The sequence below is a fragment of the Aethalodelphis obliquidens genome, unplaced genomic scaffold (genome assembly GCF_003676395.1).
Source record: "Aethalodelphis obliquidens isolate GAN/ISIS:26980383/991018 unplaced genomic scaffold, ASM367639v1 scaffold15, whole genome shotgun sequence".
NCBI lineage: Eukaryota > Metazoa > Chordata > Mammalia > Artiodactyla > Delphinidae > Aethalodelphis > Aethalodelphis obliquidens.
Window position 1 is genome coordinate 10,909,109 of NW_020837959.1, and position 14,107 is coordinate 10,923,215.

At 42.4% G+C, this 14,107-nt stretch overlaps 1 protein-coding gene across 2 annotated transcripts in view; it reads right to left on the reverse strand.

Moving 5' to 3' along the window:
* Positions 1–10,720: 10,720 nt before the first annotated feature.
* Positions 10,721–14,107, reverse strand: part of TM9SF2 (transmembrane 9 superfamily member 2) — a 57,656-nt gene continuing 54,269 nt past the window's right edge. For both annotated transcript variants that reach the window (XM_027115906.1, XM_027115907.1), the window contains one exon: positions 10,721–11,411. In XM_027115906.1, the coding sequence (XP_026971707.1) occupies positions 11,344–11,411 (68 nt within the window). In that variant the 3' untranslated portion in view covers positions 10,721–11,343. The remainder of the gene's footprint in view (positions 11,412–14,107) is intronic.

Genomic DNA, 14,107 nt, shown 5'->3' on the forward strand with positions numbered 1-14,107 from the left:
CTCTGCCCTCACATGGCGCTCTCCTCCTCTTATGAAGACACCAGTCATACTGGATTAGGGCCCACCTAACGCCAGTATGTCCTCGTCTTAACTAATTCCATCTGCAAGGACCCTATTTCTAAATAAGGTCACATTCTGAGGTAGAGGGAAGGGGGAGGGGGGCGGGTAGGACTTCAACATGTCTTTTCTGGGAGGACACAATTAACCCATATTATCTACCCAGGACCCTTTACTCTTTCCTGATGAAACCCAAGTTTTCCCAGGATTTCCCTGGCAGTCCAGTGGTTAAGACTCTGCGCTCCTAATGCAGGGGGCCTGGGTTCAATCCCTGCTCAGGGAACTAGATCCCACATGTTGCAACTAAAGATCCCACATGCCACAACTAAGGCCTGGCGCAGCCAAATTTATCTAAAATCAAAAACAAACAAACAAAAACCCCAGGTTTTCCCAAAAGCATGTTAACTGATACAACTATGAACAAAAATATCCAAGCTGAGACTGGGAAGACCCTGCCCATGTGGCAATTGCTTGTCCCAACAAGTCATTCCTGTGCAAAAAATAGGTACTTGGGGTAACCCACAGACTGTTCTCTTGAAGAGCTTACGGCTATGGGGACTCTGGGCAAAGTGACAAGCCTTTACGAGATGTGCACATCAGAAGGCCATATATAGTCGTGGCACGTCTCAGATCATTAGTGTGCCAATTACCTGCTTTCCTGGATTTATCCCCATTAGTTGGGGGAAGGTTGATCCTTTAAAAAAAAATCTATCTAAGCTCTTGTAATAAAGCCTAACATATAATAGGCACTTAAACTGCATAAATTTTCAAATATTGTTAAATATGTATATTTTGCTAAATCCTTTTTCTGCCCCATTGTGAGCAGTTATCTGCCTATGCCACAGAGAGAGTGAGAAAGTATTTTACTAAAGGAGCAGATACTGGTTTTCCCAACTAGGAACCGAGGCAGTGGATGCAGAGCCTGAGGGACAGCTGTGGGTGCTCAGGCTGGGACCACGTTCAGTGTTTTTGCAAGTAGATTAAACAAGACAAAGTGGCAAATGCTGACGCAGAAAATGCTGGAATGTTGGCAGAGAGTCTGTGTTTTTCCTCAGGCACCAATAGTGGGTCCCCAGGGATTTGGATGGGGCTCAAGGGGGGCTCAAGTGGCCTTGGAAGGAGGTCGGCTAATAGGATGACTTTAGCTCAGCCCAGGAAAGACAGCGTGGACCAGACCTGCAGGGGTTTGACCCATAAAGTTGGGTGCAAACTCAAGGAGACTTTCATGGACCCACTTACACATTGCAAAACAGATATGCTAGGAAAATTGTTAAAGATTTGGAAATGGGCAAAAGAGATTATTAGTATCCTTCCAATAAAATGCTGGGGTGTTTTCCCCTGACCATAAAGGAGTACCAGATCCTATAAGGGTGTGTGCACCTCTGACTGTCTTTGATTGGACTAGTATACACTTCTGTAGAGATAGAAGTAAACTTGTAGAAAATGGATAGTCAGGCAAACGTTTCCTGTCTCTAGCAATGCCAATGAGTCCTGTTCACAGTAACACAGAAGAATCTTATCCAGTAGAGAATATAAATCCCTGTAAGTCTCAATCTCATTTGACCTGGTTATAGCCTCTTACTTGTTCTTTCACTAATTAATAAGTTAACTAAAATCTTTAACATGCAAGCAGTTTATATTTGTCTGAGTCACATTTTACCTTTCAGGATATTACACTTTAACAGTTAAAGAGGTAAATAGGAGTAAAGTGAGGATGGCCTGGATGCCTGGAGTCTCAAAGTTTCAACATAGACGTAGTAACTATGGAGAAAATCAAGCCAGTGTTGGGGAGGGATGAGAAAGTAACCTGTTGGGGAAAAAATTCAAAAGCAGTGAAGTCTGTCATTGGACCTTTCCGATTCTCTTTTCTCTAACCTCCTAACACCCTAACTTTCCTCATCTTGCTGACCCAAGGCTACATAAATGTCCTCTCTAGAGACCCTACCAGAGTCTGAACCCACCCCTCCATCCCCAAGATCCAAAATTCCTTTTTCCTTTCCCAGCAAGACCCTCTGCCTAACTAAGAGGTTGAAACTGAGTACAACTCCTCAAGGGTATTTTTTTCTTTCCTTTTTGAGAAAAAAAATTTTTAATTTTAGATTTATGCCAAACTGGTGAAACTGTGGTAGAATATATAACATGATAGCTATCATTTTTAAGAGTACAGTTTAGTGGCGTTAAATACATTAAAAGTACTGTATAAATATCATCACTATCTATACCTAAAATTTTTTTCATCTTCCCAAACACCAACTCTGTAGCCATTAAACGATAACTCCCACCCCTGTTAAGTCCTACCCTACTTTCTATCTCTATGAATTTGACTACTCTAGGTACCTCATATTAATGAAATCATACAATATTTGTCCTTCTGTGACAGGCTTATTTCACTGAACATAGTGTCTTCAAGGTCTGTCCATGTTGTAGCATGTGTCTTAATTTCCTTCCTTTTTAAGACTGAATATTCCATGGTATGAATATACCACATTCTGTTTATCTGTTCATCTGTTGGTGATCATTTAGGTTGTTTCCGCCTTTTGGCTAATGTGAATAATGCTGCTATGCATTTTTTCTCTTCTTTTTAAATTACTTGGCCAGAAGAAGTTTTAAAAGCTCTCTCACTGGGGCAGTGTGTGCAGTTTGAAGACTAGGAATTCCACTTTGGCTTGCCCTCATCTTCTCACAAACTAGGATCTGCAACCTGGCATCCTGCTGCTGAAAGATGGCTGCCCTCCAGCATACTTTCCTGCAGCACATGCCAAGGAATGCTTGCTACCTCCCCTCGCTCCCCATCCTATTAGCTGGTATATTAGTTTTGTACGGCTGCCATAACAAAATATCACAAACTGGGTGGCTTAAAAAATAGAAATTAATACCCTACAGTTTTGAGGCCATAAGTCCAAGATCAAGGTGTTGACAGGTTTGGTTTCTCCTGAGGCCTCTCTCCTTGGCTTCTAAATGACTGTCTTCCCTCTGGGTGTGTCTGTGTTCTCATATCCTGTTCTTATAAGGACACCAGTTATATTGGATTAGGGCCCACCCTAATGACCTCATTTAACTTAATTACCTCTTTAAAGGACCTATGTCCAAATACAGTCACATTCTGAGGTACTGGGGGTTAGAACTTCAACATATGGATTGGTGGGGGGGACATAAGTCAGCCCTAAACAGCTGGTTCAGGGTTGAACCAGATTGCCAGCATATCACTCTCACACACACTCAAAGTGTTTTGTTTATTTATTTATTTTTTATTTGACTGCACCATGTGGCACGTGGGATCTTAGTTCCCCGACCAGGGATAGAACCTGTGCCCCCTGAATTGCAAATGCGGAGCCTTAACCACTGGTCCACCAGGGAAGTCCCAACCCTGAAAGTTTTTACTCTGCTGGTTTGATGAAATTGGGCTTATGGAATAGGTGAGCACTTTTATTGACATAGCCTGGAATCTGCTTAGTGGACAAAAAACCACTTAAGACCAAACCAAAACTGCAGAAATCCCTAGAAGGAAATTTCATTAACTTACTGACTCAACTGCATCCCAGGACAGGGTTTTCTGGCTGCTTCCTAAGAAGAATGTCAGGATGCTGCCAGCGAAGGTGGTAATGGGGGTGGGAAGGAAGCTGGTTGTGGACTTTGTGATTTGGGGTAAACTGCTTAACTTACTGGGGCTTCAGTTTCCTCTTCTGTGAGACGGAGGGTCTCTTTAGGCCCTTCCTGAGTACTCAAACATGGGCATCACCTGGAGCTGGTGAGATGTGCAGAATCTCTGGACCCATTCCAGGCCCGCTGAATCAGAATCTGCATCTGAAGATCTCCAGGTGATTCACACGCACGTGGAAATTTGAGAGGCACTGATTTAAGACTTGTTGGGTCTGGCAGTCACAGAGGGAGATCAAGGAGCCAGTCACTATGAAACAATTTCTCCCCTCCTTCATTTCGTCCCCTCAGATAGCAGGTTGGAGGAAAGATGTTCATCCCTGCTTCTAAGCTGCTGTGAATACAGGTAGGAAAGGCTCTCATCCTATAGGCAGCTGTCACCCCATTCAGAGCAGAAAATAAGGGTTCAAACGCAATGGCCCCCCGCCACTTGCTAATAATCCTTGGCTGAGAGATCCAGGGAATGAGCAAAGACCAACAGGATTACTGGGTTAACTTCAGAACTCCCCCCCACCCCACCCCATCTCCACCCTGCAATCTGACATAGATTCATGTTATAAAAAAGGAGAGCTGAACTCAACAGTAAAAAACAATCCAATTCGCAAATGGGCAACAGACATGAACAGACATTTCACCAAAGATGGCAAATAAGCACATGAAAAGATATCCATTATCAGCAGCCGTAGGGAAAATACCAATTAAAACCACAATAAGATGTCACTACAGGGACTTCCCTGGTGGTCCAGTGGTAAAGAATCTGCCTTCCAATGCAGGGGACGCGGGTTCAATCCCTGGTCGGGGAACTAAGATCCCACATGCCGCGGGGCAACTAAGCCCGTGCGCCGCAACTACTGAGCTCATGCGTCTCAACAAGAGAGGCTGCGTGCCGCAAACTACAGAGCCCACGTGCTCTGGAGCCTGTGCATAACTGCAGAACCCACATGCCCTGGAGCCCACGTGCCACAATTAGAGAGAGAAAACTCACACGCCACAACTACAGAGAAGCCCGCGAACCGCAATGAAGACCCGATGCAGCCAAAAATATAAATTAAATAAAATAAATACAAAAAAAGATGTCACTACATACCTATCAGAACATAAAACAATAGTGACACCAGCAAATGCTGGTGAAAATGTGGAGAAACTGGACCTTTCATATGTTCCCAGTGGGAATGTAAAATGGTACATCCACTCTGTAAAACAGTTTAGCAGTTTCTTATAAAACTAAACCATTAAAAAAAAAACAAAAAAACTAAACCATTTGACCCTGTGATTTCATTCTTGGGCATTTATCCCAGAGAAATGAAAACTTATGTTCACAAAAAAACCTGTATAAAAATGTTCAGAGAGGCTCTATTCGTATTAGCCCCAAACTGGAAATAACCCCAATGTCCTTCAATGTGGGTAACAAACTCTGGAACATCCACCCTCTGGAACTTTCTCAGCGATAAAAAGAGTGAACTGCTGATGCACAATACAACCGGGATGAATCTTCAGAGACTTATACTGAGTGAAGAAAGCCAGTCCCAAAGGTTACATACTGCTTGAGTCCATTTAAATGATATTCTTGACATGACAGAATTACAGAAATGGAGAATGGATTAATGGTGGGAGGAGGACACAGGAGGTGAGGATAGCTATACAAGGCCAACCTGAGGGATCCTTGTGGTGATGGAAATGTTCTGTACCTTCATGTATCAATGTCAATGTCCTGATTTTGATATTGTGCTATGGTTTTGCAAGATGTTATCACTGGGGGGGAACCGGGCAAAGGGTACGTGGGGTCCATCTGTGCTGTGTTTTACGATTGCATATAAATTTACAATTCTCTCAAAAGAGAGACAGAGAGAGATAAAGAAAGAAAAAAGAAATTATTCTTTGAAAAAAAAAAAAAAAAAGAAAGACATAGAGACCTGGGTCCTGGTCCTCATTAGAGAAATGTGCTTCAATTCTTTGCCAGTTGAGGAATTCTGGTGCTTCTGCTGGGTGTGAGTGGGAAGGGAGAAGGTCAGAGAAGGGGAAAAGGAGGACTTTTTAAAAAAAAAAATAAATTTATTCTATTTATTTTTGGCTGTGTTGGGTCTTCGTTGCTGCCCCTGGGCTTTCTCTAGTTGCGGCGAGCGGGGGCTACTCTTCATTTTGGTGCGCGGGTTTCTCATTGCGGTGGCTTCTCTTGTTGTGGAGCACAGGCCCCAGAGCACGCGAGCTTCAGCAGTTGCAGTAAGCAGGCTCCAGTAGTTGTGGCTCGCGGGCTCTACAGCGCAGGCTCAGCAGTTGTGGTGCATGGGCTTAGTTGCTCCGCGGCATGTGGGATCTTCCCGGACCAGGGCTTAAATCCGTGTCCCCTGCACTGGCAGGATGATTCTTAACCACTGCGCCACAAGGGAAGGCCAAGGAAGACGTTTTATTTATTCTCTAGAAAGCCCTACATTTCTAGGCTAAGTAGACAAGTGCTTGGACCATCCTTCCTCAGGAAATAACTGGTTGCCAAAGTCCAGCCAAACCTCAGAACCCGCCAGAAATCCTAAGAAACTACAAAACAGATCTTCTGTGCCCTCGTGGGCACCACATGTCAGAAGCCCTGTTTGTCAGCAGGATGGGCCTGGGGGACACTGCTCTGCAGCCTCCAGATGTGGGAGAAGTCTGTCTGGGGTGTTCCTTCAACCACACACTACCAGGAGGCTAGGCCTGGCTCAGCTGTTCTTTCATCAAGGCCCTGGGCAGCTTCTAAGACCTGCCTTTGGCTGAGGGCCTCATCAAATTCTACTTGAAGAGGGAGTTTGTGGGACAGGTCATCTCCCTGAGGACTGCCGGGTGCCCAGTCGGAGGGTTCTGGAACTTCCCTCCCACCACATCCCTTGGCATCCCACCTACTTGAGTCTTGCCCCTTCAGTGTTCACAGGGTGCTCACAGACTAGTGGAACTTCAGCTTCTTGCCCTGCCCGGCGCAGACAAGGATAGTAAAGGCATGAGCCAAGGGCGACACCTTGAGCTGCCCTGCAGTTCACAGTGCAAGTGGCAGGATGACGGGAGTCAGGCTCCATAAACGGAGAGCAAGTCACTGTGCTCCCTTTTCCTCCCCGCCTTTTTCTGTCTCAAAGACAGTTGCCGTTCAACTGCCACACCCTCTCCTGTATTTTATTCATGTTTTCTGTTCACCAGAAAGCCAGCAGATTGGGCTCCTCCATCAGCAGGCCCCAGTCAATGAACATTGCTGTGTCAATCTCCAGTGGTTTCCACCACCATTCCTTGCCTTCACTCAAGTGGCCTGGGGCTCGCCTCCACCGCCCAGTTGGCAACTGAAACCCTCAGAACGCACCACAGGTTAGCTTCTTCTTGCCGGAAGCAGGATCAGGGTATATGGGGCCCCCATCTCCCCGCAACGCTCACATCTTCCAGCAATTTCTCTCCTTCCTATAGCAGCCACGTTATGATTTTAAGAAAATAAAGAGTAATATGCTACTCTGGATAACGCACACATAGAACATCTAGAGAAGCTGGTGAAATCAGGATAAAGATTGCAATGCCAAACCACTCTGTTTGAGTAACTAGAACATTGAGAGGACCAGAGGAACTGTGGCTTAACGTAAAATGACATCCTTACCCAACTCCCGTTTAGCCTTTCATCATTTGCTGACAGAATTTCACATACGTTTACTCGCACATACCTCATAGCAGTCTGAAGAGTAAATATTTGAATGTAAGTGCAAGTCAGATGGGATCAAAGGGGACTTTACAGATTTTTCACAGCTCTGAAAGGTAGGCTGCATCTTCCAGTGGAAGAGGGCAGCTCATGGGCACTGTGTAGGGTCTGCGCTTCCTTCCCTCGGAGCGCATTTCACCAGCAGCACCTTGGGCTTTGGCTGGTGGGGGTCGCCACAGCTTCCTGGGACCATCCTAGGAGGCCAGGGCGCAGCAGGGTGAGCCTGGGGAATTGCCAGAACCTGGAGCCTGAGCTGGGAGTGTGTCTGAGGCACCTGTGCACCTGGGCTTCCGGCCACAGCCTAGGACAGTGAGGGAGGACAAGGGGAGTCCCTTCAAACCCTGGAGGGGCTGCTCCAGAGCGTGAAGTCAGCCACCTTGGGGGAGCAACGACGAGATGCCGAGAAGGAACTACTCCCCAGCTGTTCACACCGATCCTTGGATTTTTTTTCCCCTGGGAAACAAAGCTCATTTCACTGTTACATGGTTAAAAATGCAACCACCCTGACATGGATGTAAAAACAAACAAAATTCACACCTGAGGTAGAAATAAACCACATTGTGGCTTCTTCTGAAATTAAGCTTTGATAAGACTGGGTGGGGAGGGTAGGTGGAGAGAAAGCCGAGGACGGGCACCCAGCTCCTGAGGCAAACGGTGCACGTGAGTGTGTGTGCACAAGTGCACATTTTAGCCAGGCATCAGGTTGTTTTTAAGTCCCTTTTCCAGAGATCAGTAACAAGGGGCCACATTTCTGCATAGCAATTCGTGGAATCAGATGCTGCCTCCATGAGCTGGGATCTTTTACTACATCTCTTGTCATTGTGTACTGTCTCTGGGCAGTTGAGCTGGAGCAACTACTCAGCTATGGGACAAGAGAATTTTCTCTTCAAGTTTCTTTCCCCAGACAGATCCTAAGAGGTGGTCTGTACCACTTTACAGATTTATTAAATGTCAACGAGGTGACTTTTGTAACAGTGATGCTTTGTACTAATATACCAAACATACCCAGCCCAAGAAAACTACAAACTCCACAGCTGCTTTCTTAAAACTCTCACGCCAATTCTGAAACCAGATACTATTTTTTTTTCCAGATACTATTGTCAGTTAAATAGGAATCAAAAAAGAGGTTTCAGGTAGGTAAATTAAAAACGAAGTTTCAGTTTCTGGAAAGAAACCGTTAACAATGATTGTCTCCAGGGGAGAAAAGTCAGTGACTGAGGATAAAAGCAGACTTACTTTTCTCTATATTCTCTTGTCCATTTTGAACTGTTTACCATGTGCATGGATTACCTATTCCAAAGAAAAATTTGTATTAAAGTAAGTGAAAATTAAATATTCAGAATCTAAACTGAAACTGTGAATACAGACTATCCCTGTTAAAGTGCTTTTTCTTAAACCTTCAAAATAAAGGGAAACAAGCTCTGCTATTTAAAAAAGCCCTCCCTCCTGCATCCCCCGCATTTCAATTGCTGTGTATAATTCCTTTGAGGAGCAGAGTAACCATGTGTGGGAGTTAAAAATGCATTTAATCATTTCCCCCCAAATTTGACAGAAGTGTGGCAAGGAGGGCCATCTGTTTTATTTGAATGAGAAATGACCCAGCATTCTGATTTCAATTAGCCTCTTTGTAGCTTTATGTCTGAGCTGGTTCCATGGGTAACAGTTCAAACTAAGTGTAGAGAGAAGCTGGCCAAGTTCTGCCAGTGCTGATTTGTTTTTAACAACTGTCAATGAACATAGAACAAGTGTACAAGACGATGTTGCTGGAAGCACATTAAAATGCAAAATTTTACAGAATCAAAACCCCACATTCTGGAATCTGAGAGCTAAACAAAATATTGAAATAGTGTCTTTATATCATTATATCAAATAATTTAAATATTTAAAATCAGTATCACTTAATTCTTAGTTTCAAACGACAAATATACACCTACGACATGCAAAAGTCCTGTTATGCCGCGGGCCTGAACCGAAGATGATACAAGTAATGGTTCCTGCCCTTGAGAAGTGTGTGATCTATTTGGAAGGATAAGCCTGCAAAGTTATACAATAATTTGAGTAATATTTAAGACAATAATAGAACTGTCAAACATCAACATCAGTACTGAAAATATTATTATGAATTCTGAGGACGGAAAAGGAATACTTTAGTCAAAGGCTTTATATTGGAAGGGACACACACCGCAGGTTTACAAGGGTGGGTGCACTCCCTCTAGAATGGTCAAAGGTAACCCAATGATGCAACACTGCATTGGTGATGGTCCAAAGCCACTCCCATAGCTCTAGGGAAGCCAGCCTGAACCTCAGCTCCAGTTGTCACTGCCTCCCAGGGTGTGTTTGTCAAAAACACCAGATTTCTGGGCCCCCATCCTGCACAGGTTGACTGCCCAGTTCTCTGATAAATTCACGTAATGGGTCTCAAGGAAGTCATATGAATGGGGGAGGGGGAGAGTCATTTTTGATGGCAGCTAGTTTGTGCAATTACTGACATGCAATTTACTGGAAGTGTAACTGATCCACACTTTCCCACGGCACTCAGGTGTCCCCAGTCCTTACCATCTGCTTTCTTGATGTCCTTGTGACCTTGGTTCTGCAGCTTCAACAGTTTCTCAACATGTCCCTCCTCAAGGAGTCGGCCAGTTCTCCAAAGCCACATCATCCAGGGCAGAGGAGTCATGGTGGTGATGGCCACTGAGAGGTGACTCTGTGGCAGGGCCCTGGCTCAGCCGCAGAACCACGGGATGGATCCTGAGTCCCCAGCTCCTTCCACCCGAGCACTGCGGAAGCAGGAAACAGGGAACTTTCCACAGTGCGGCTAACCCAGCCCCACCTGCTTAGTTTACTGCTGTACATGAGACAGTCCCAGTCAACATGCTGCAAAACGGTTATTTCTTAACTCTAGGAAATCCAAATTAAGACAATGTAATCATAAAGAAGAAGAATTGCTAGTCATTGTTAATGTACAGATCATAAAAACTGATTTTTTAAAAAAATAAAAAATACTGTATTTTGAAAAACAGGTAAAAAATATGAAATTCTTAATGGTCATGCAGTAAGGCTCATATTAACTACTATACTTACATAATTTATCTGGCTAGATATGCATGATTAAAATTTCTGTTACTGCCTAATAGTGAAAAATTTTAGTTTTGTTACAAAGCCCAGGAGACTGGAATTTCATTTTGCTCAAAACTCAGAAAGTATTACATTAGCAAAAATCAGTAAAATCTGATATAATAGTATAAATCATTAAAAACACCATTGGTAAATGGATTTACAGAATCTCCATGAATATGCAATGAAGACGTTTTTACAATATTTATTAAGATAACAATTTTATAAATTGAAAGACTCAGAGGCACATAGTTTAAAAGGCCAATACCATGGGAATAATGAAGTCAACACAGAAAAGAAGATATGAACAGTTACAACCAAGACAAGATTTTTTTAAAAGCCACATCCCCCCAATACACATCATACGAACTATCCTTCAAAATTACCATGATAAAAAGTTACTTCCTTCAAAGAAAAATAATTCTTTCCACCTACCAAGCCTAGAAAATCCTATTTACAATGAACTGTCCTGTATTTCATCAGTATTGTTTAATATGGCCTCTTCTATTTTGTCACTAGAAGTACTGAAAATTTTATAGCTATTATATTTACAAATACACATAATATTTAAATTTGCTCTTCACTGAGAACAACTGAATATATACTTAATCAAATCACAATACAAATGTTTTAGTGTTGATAATACATTCTGTGGAGACAGGTGTATGAGGAGAGCTGTATTTAGAATTATGTTGTTTCTGAAGGATTACTAGGCCAATAAGTCTGATAAAACTCAAGGTAGTCACAAAAACAGGTCTTCGTTGATGAAGAATTTAATTTATTTCTGTTTTAACTGGACACACGGGGCTTCTTCAGTCAACCTTCACCACACTGTATATTTTGGTAACAAACCAAAAGCATGCAAAGAAGCCAATTGTTCCTATAAAAGAAAAAACAAAAATAAATCCCTTTTCAAAGGCAGCTTCATGATTTACACAAAAATACAGGCTTAAAATGATTGGTTCCTTAAAAAAAGTCACAAAACTATAAATCATTACTTAACAGGAATATCCCATAGATCCGTGAACTTTTTTGAAATATACAGAACTATAAACTACAGAATAATTCAAATCAAATTTCTTACAGAAATTGATAGAAAAAAACTTTTTATGCTATAAGATTATTGAAAGCTTTCTGTAATATATTCTTTTTCTTATTACATGGAAAAGGCTAAAATTGAAGATGAAAAGGATGCCAATTTTACTTTTCTATTTAAGAATATTTTCATCTTTTTTCCCCACGTCTTTTTTTGGGAGTATAATCGCTTTACAATGTTGCACTAGTTTCTGCTGTATAACAAAGTGAATCAGCTATATGTATACATATATCCCCATATCCCCTCCCTCTTGCACCTCTCTCCCACCCTTCCTTAAAAAACTAAAAACAGAACTACCATACGACCCAGCACAGCAATACCACTACTGGGCATATACCCTGAGAAAACCATAATTCAAAAAGAGACATGGGGCTTCCCTGGTGGCGCAGTGGTTGAGAGTCCGCCTGCCAATGCAGGGGACACGGGTTTGTGCCCCGGTCCGGGAAGATCCCACATGCCACGGAGCGGCTGGGCCCGTGAGCCAAGGCCGCTGAGCCTGCGCATCCGGAGCCTGTGCTCCGCAACGGGAGAGGCCACAACAGTGAGAGGCCCGCATACCGCAAAAAAAAAAAAAAAAAAAAAAGAGACATGTACCACAGTGTTCATTGCAGCACTATTTACAATAGCCAGGACGTGGAAGCAGCCTAAATGCCCATCGACAGATGAATGAATAAAGCAGATGTGGCACATATATACAATGGAATATTACTCAGCCATAAAAAAGAAATGAAATTGAGTTATTTGTAGTGAGGGGGATGGACCTCGAGTCTGTCATACAGAGTGAAGTAAGTCAGAAAGAATATTTTCTTATCACAAAAAGGAAAACTGCCATTTAATTAATTCAACATATGATGTGAATGGCTTAAATATCAGAATATCAGATTCACAGAGTAATTAAATGGGGATACTTTCTAAGTACAGTTAGCAGGAAGGATCAGTTTTCAAAGAATTATAATAAAATAACTCAAAAAGATTTTACAATGTGTTGAAAGTGATATGATTAGAATAGTAACGAAGGCACACCCCCTCTGAAATGAGAGGTGGTGTGGTACTGGAGGACAGAGCAGCTCTGTCATGAGCTGTGTGTATCATCTTTGGATTAGACACCTGGAATCTCCAAGCCCATTTCTTTATCTTATTTAAGAGGGATAATTTTATCTGCCCTATCTCCATAGACTGTTATTACAGTAAATGAGATGATTCATGAAAAAATACATGCCTTAATTTTCAGGTGCTTTCATCCCTCTAGATTCCAAAAAATCTGAATGCTAGATAGGTGACAAAAATGAGGCTCCAAGGGGTTATGTAACTGTCTAATGGCCTGTGGCTGGTAAGAAAGGCCAGAATTCAAATTCACTTTTTCTGACTTCAAGTGTAGTATTCTTTTAAACTATACCATGCTTAGATTTACTAAACATAAATTCAGAGACTCTGTTTTGCAAGAGAATATATATTAAATTGTGAAACTAACCCTTTTTTTTTTTTTTTTTTTTGCGGTACACGGGCCTCTCACTGCTGTGGCCTCTCCCGTTGCGGAGCACAGGCTCCGGACGCTCAGGCTCAGCGGCCATGGCTCACGGGCCCAGCCGCTCCACGGCATGTGGGATCTTCCCGGACCGGGGCACGAACCCGTGTCCCCTGCATTGGCAGGCGGATTCTCAACCACTGCGCCACCAGGGAAGCCCGAAACTAACCCATTTTTAAAGCTGAGGCATAGCTTTTTTTCCAAGATTACCCCCTGAGAAATAGTCAATAGGTAGGGGTGCAGAAGAATACAGAAGGAGATATATACATGCCCCTTGTGGAAGCTTTATCTTTAAAGTTCCAACAGTTTTCACCATTGTTTTAAATGTAATATAAACAGAAAGTATTAAAGTAGATTTTCTAAGCCAAGAGACTATACATGGGCCATTACTACAGAAGTTATGAATGTTATTATTCTCACATCATACATGTACCGAGTACCTACTCTGTGCACGTCATGCACACTGTGTGTGTTTTGGAGGACACACAAATACACCTTTTGGATATTCAAAGGGTCATTATTAAGACTTGGGAAGAGGTTGGGGTTAACTTTGGAAAAGTAATGGTGAAAACATAAATATATTTAAACAGTCTTATGGTTAGCAAGAACTTCAAGATAATAGAAGGTATTTTAAGATGAGAAAAAACATTTTATCATCATACTAGCAACCCTAAGAAAGTTAAGTTTATTTTGTTCTTAACAAAATACTGCTAGTATTTTATTTTGTTCTTAATATTGAATAGATATAGTGTACATACTAAAAGTGGCATCTTTCCTTATGTGACGGAACAATTATTTTGTCTTGTATAATAGACTGACTTAAATAAAAGGTGTCAGTTCAGAGTCCTGAAATAAATATGGATGTCCCCACTTTAGAAAAATGCAAGACACTGAAAGGGCTCAGCACCCCTATGTAGAGAACCTTTTCCACAAAGTGAAATACACTAAAAGTTAC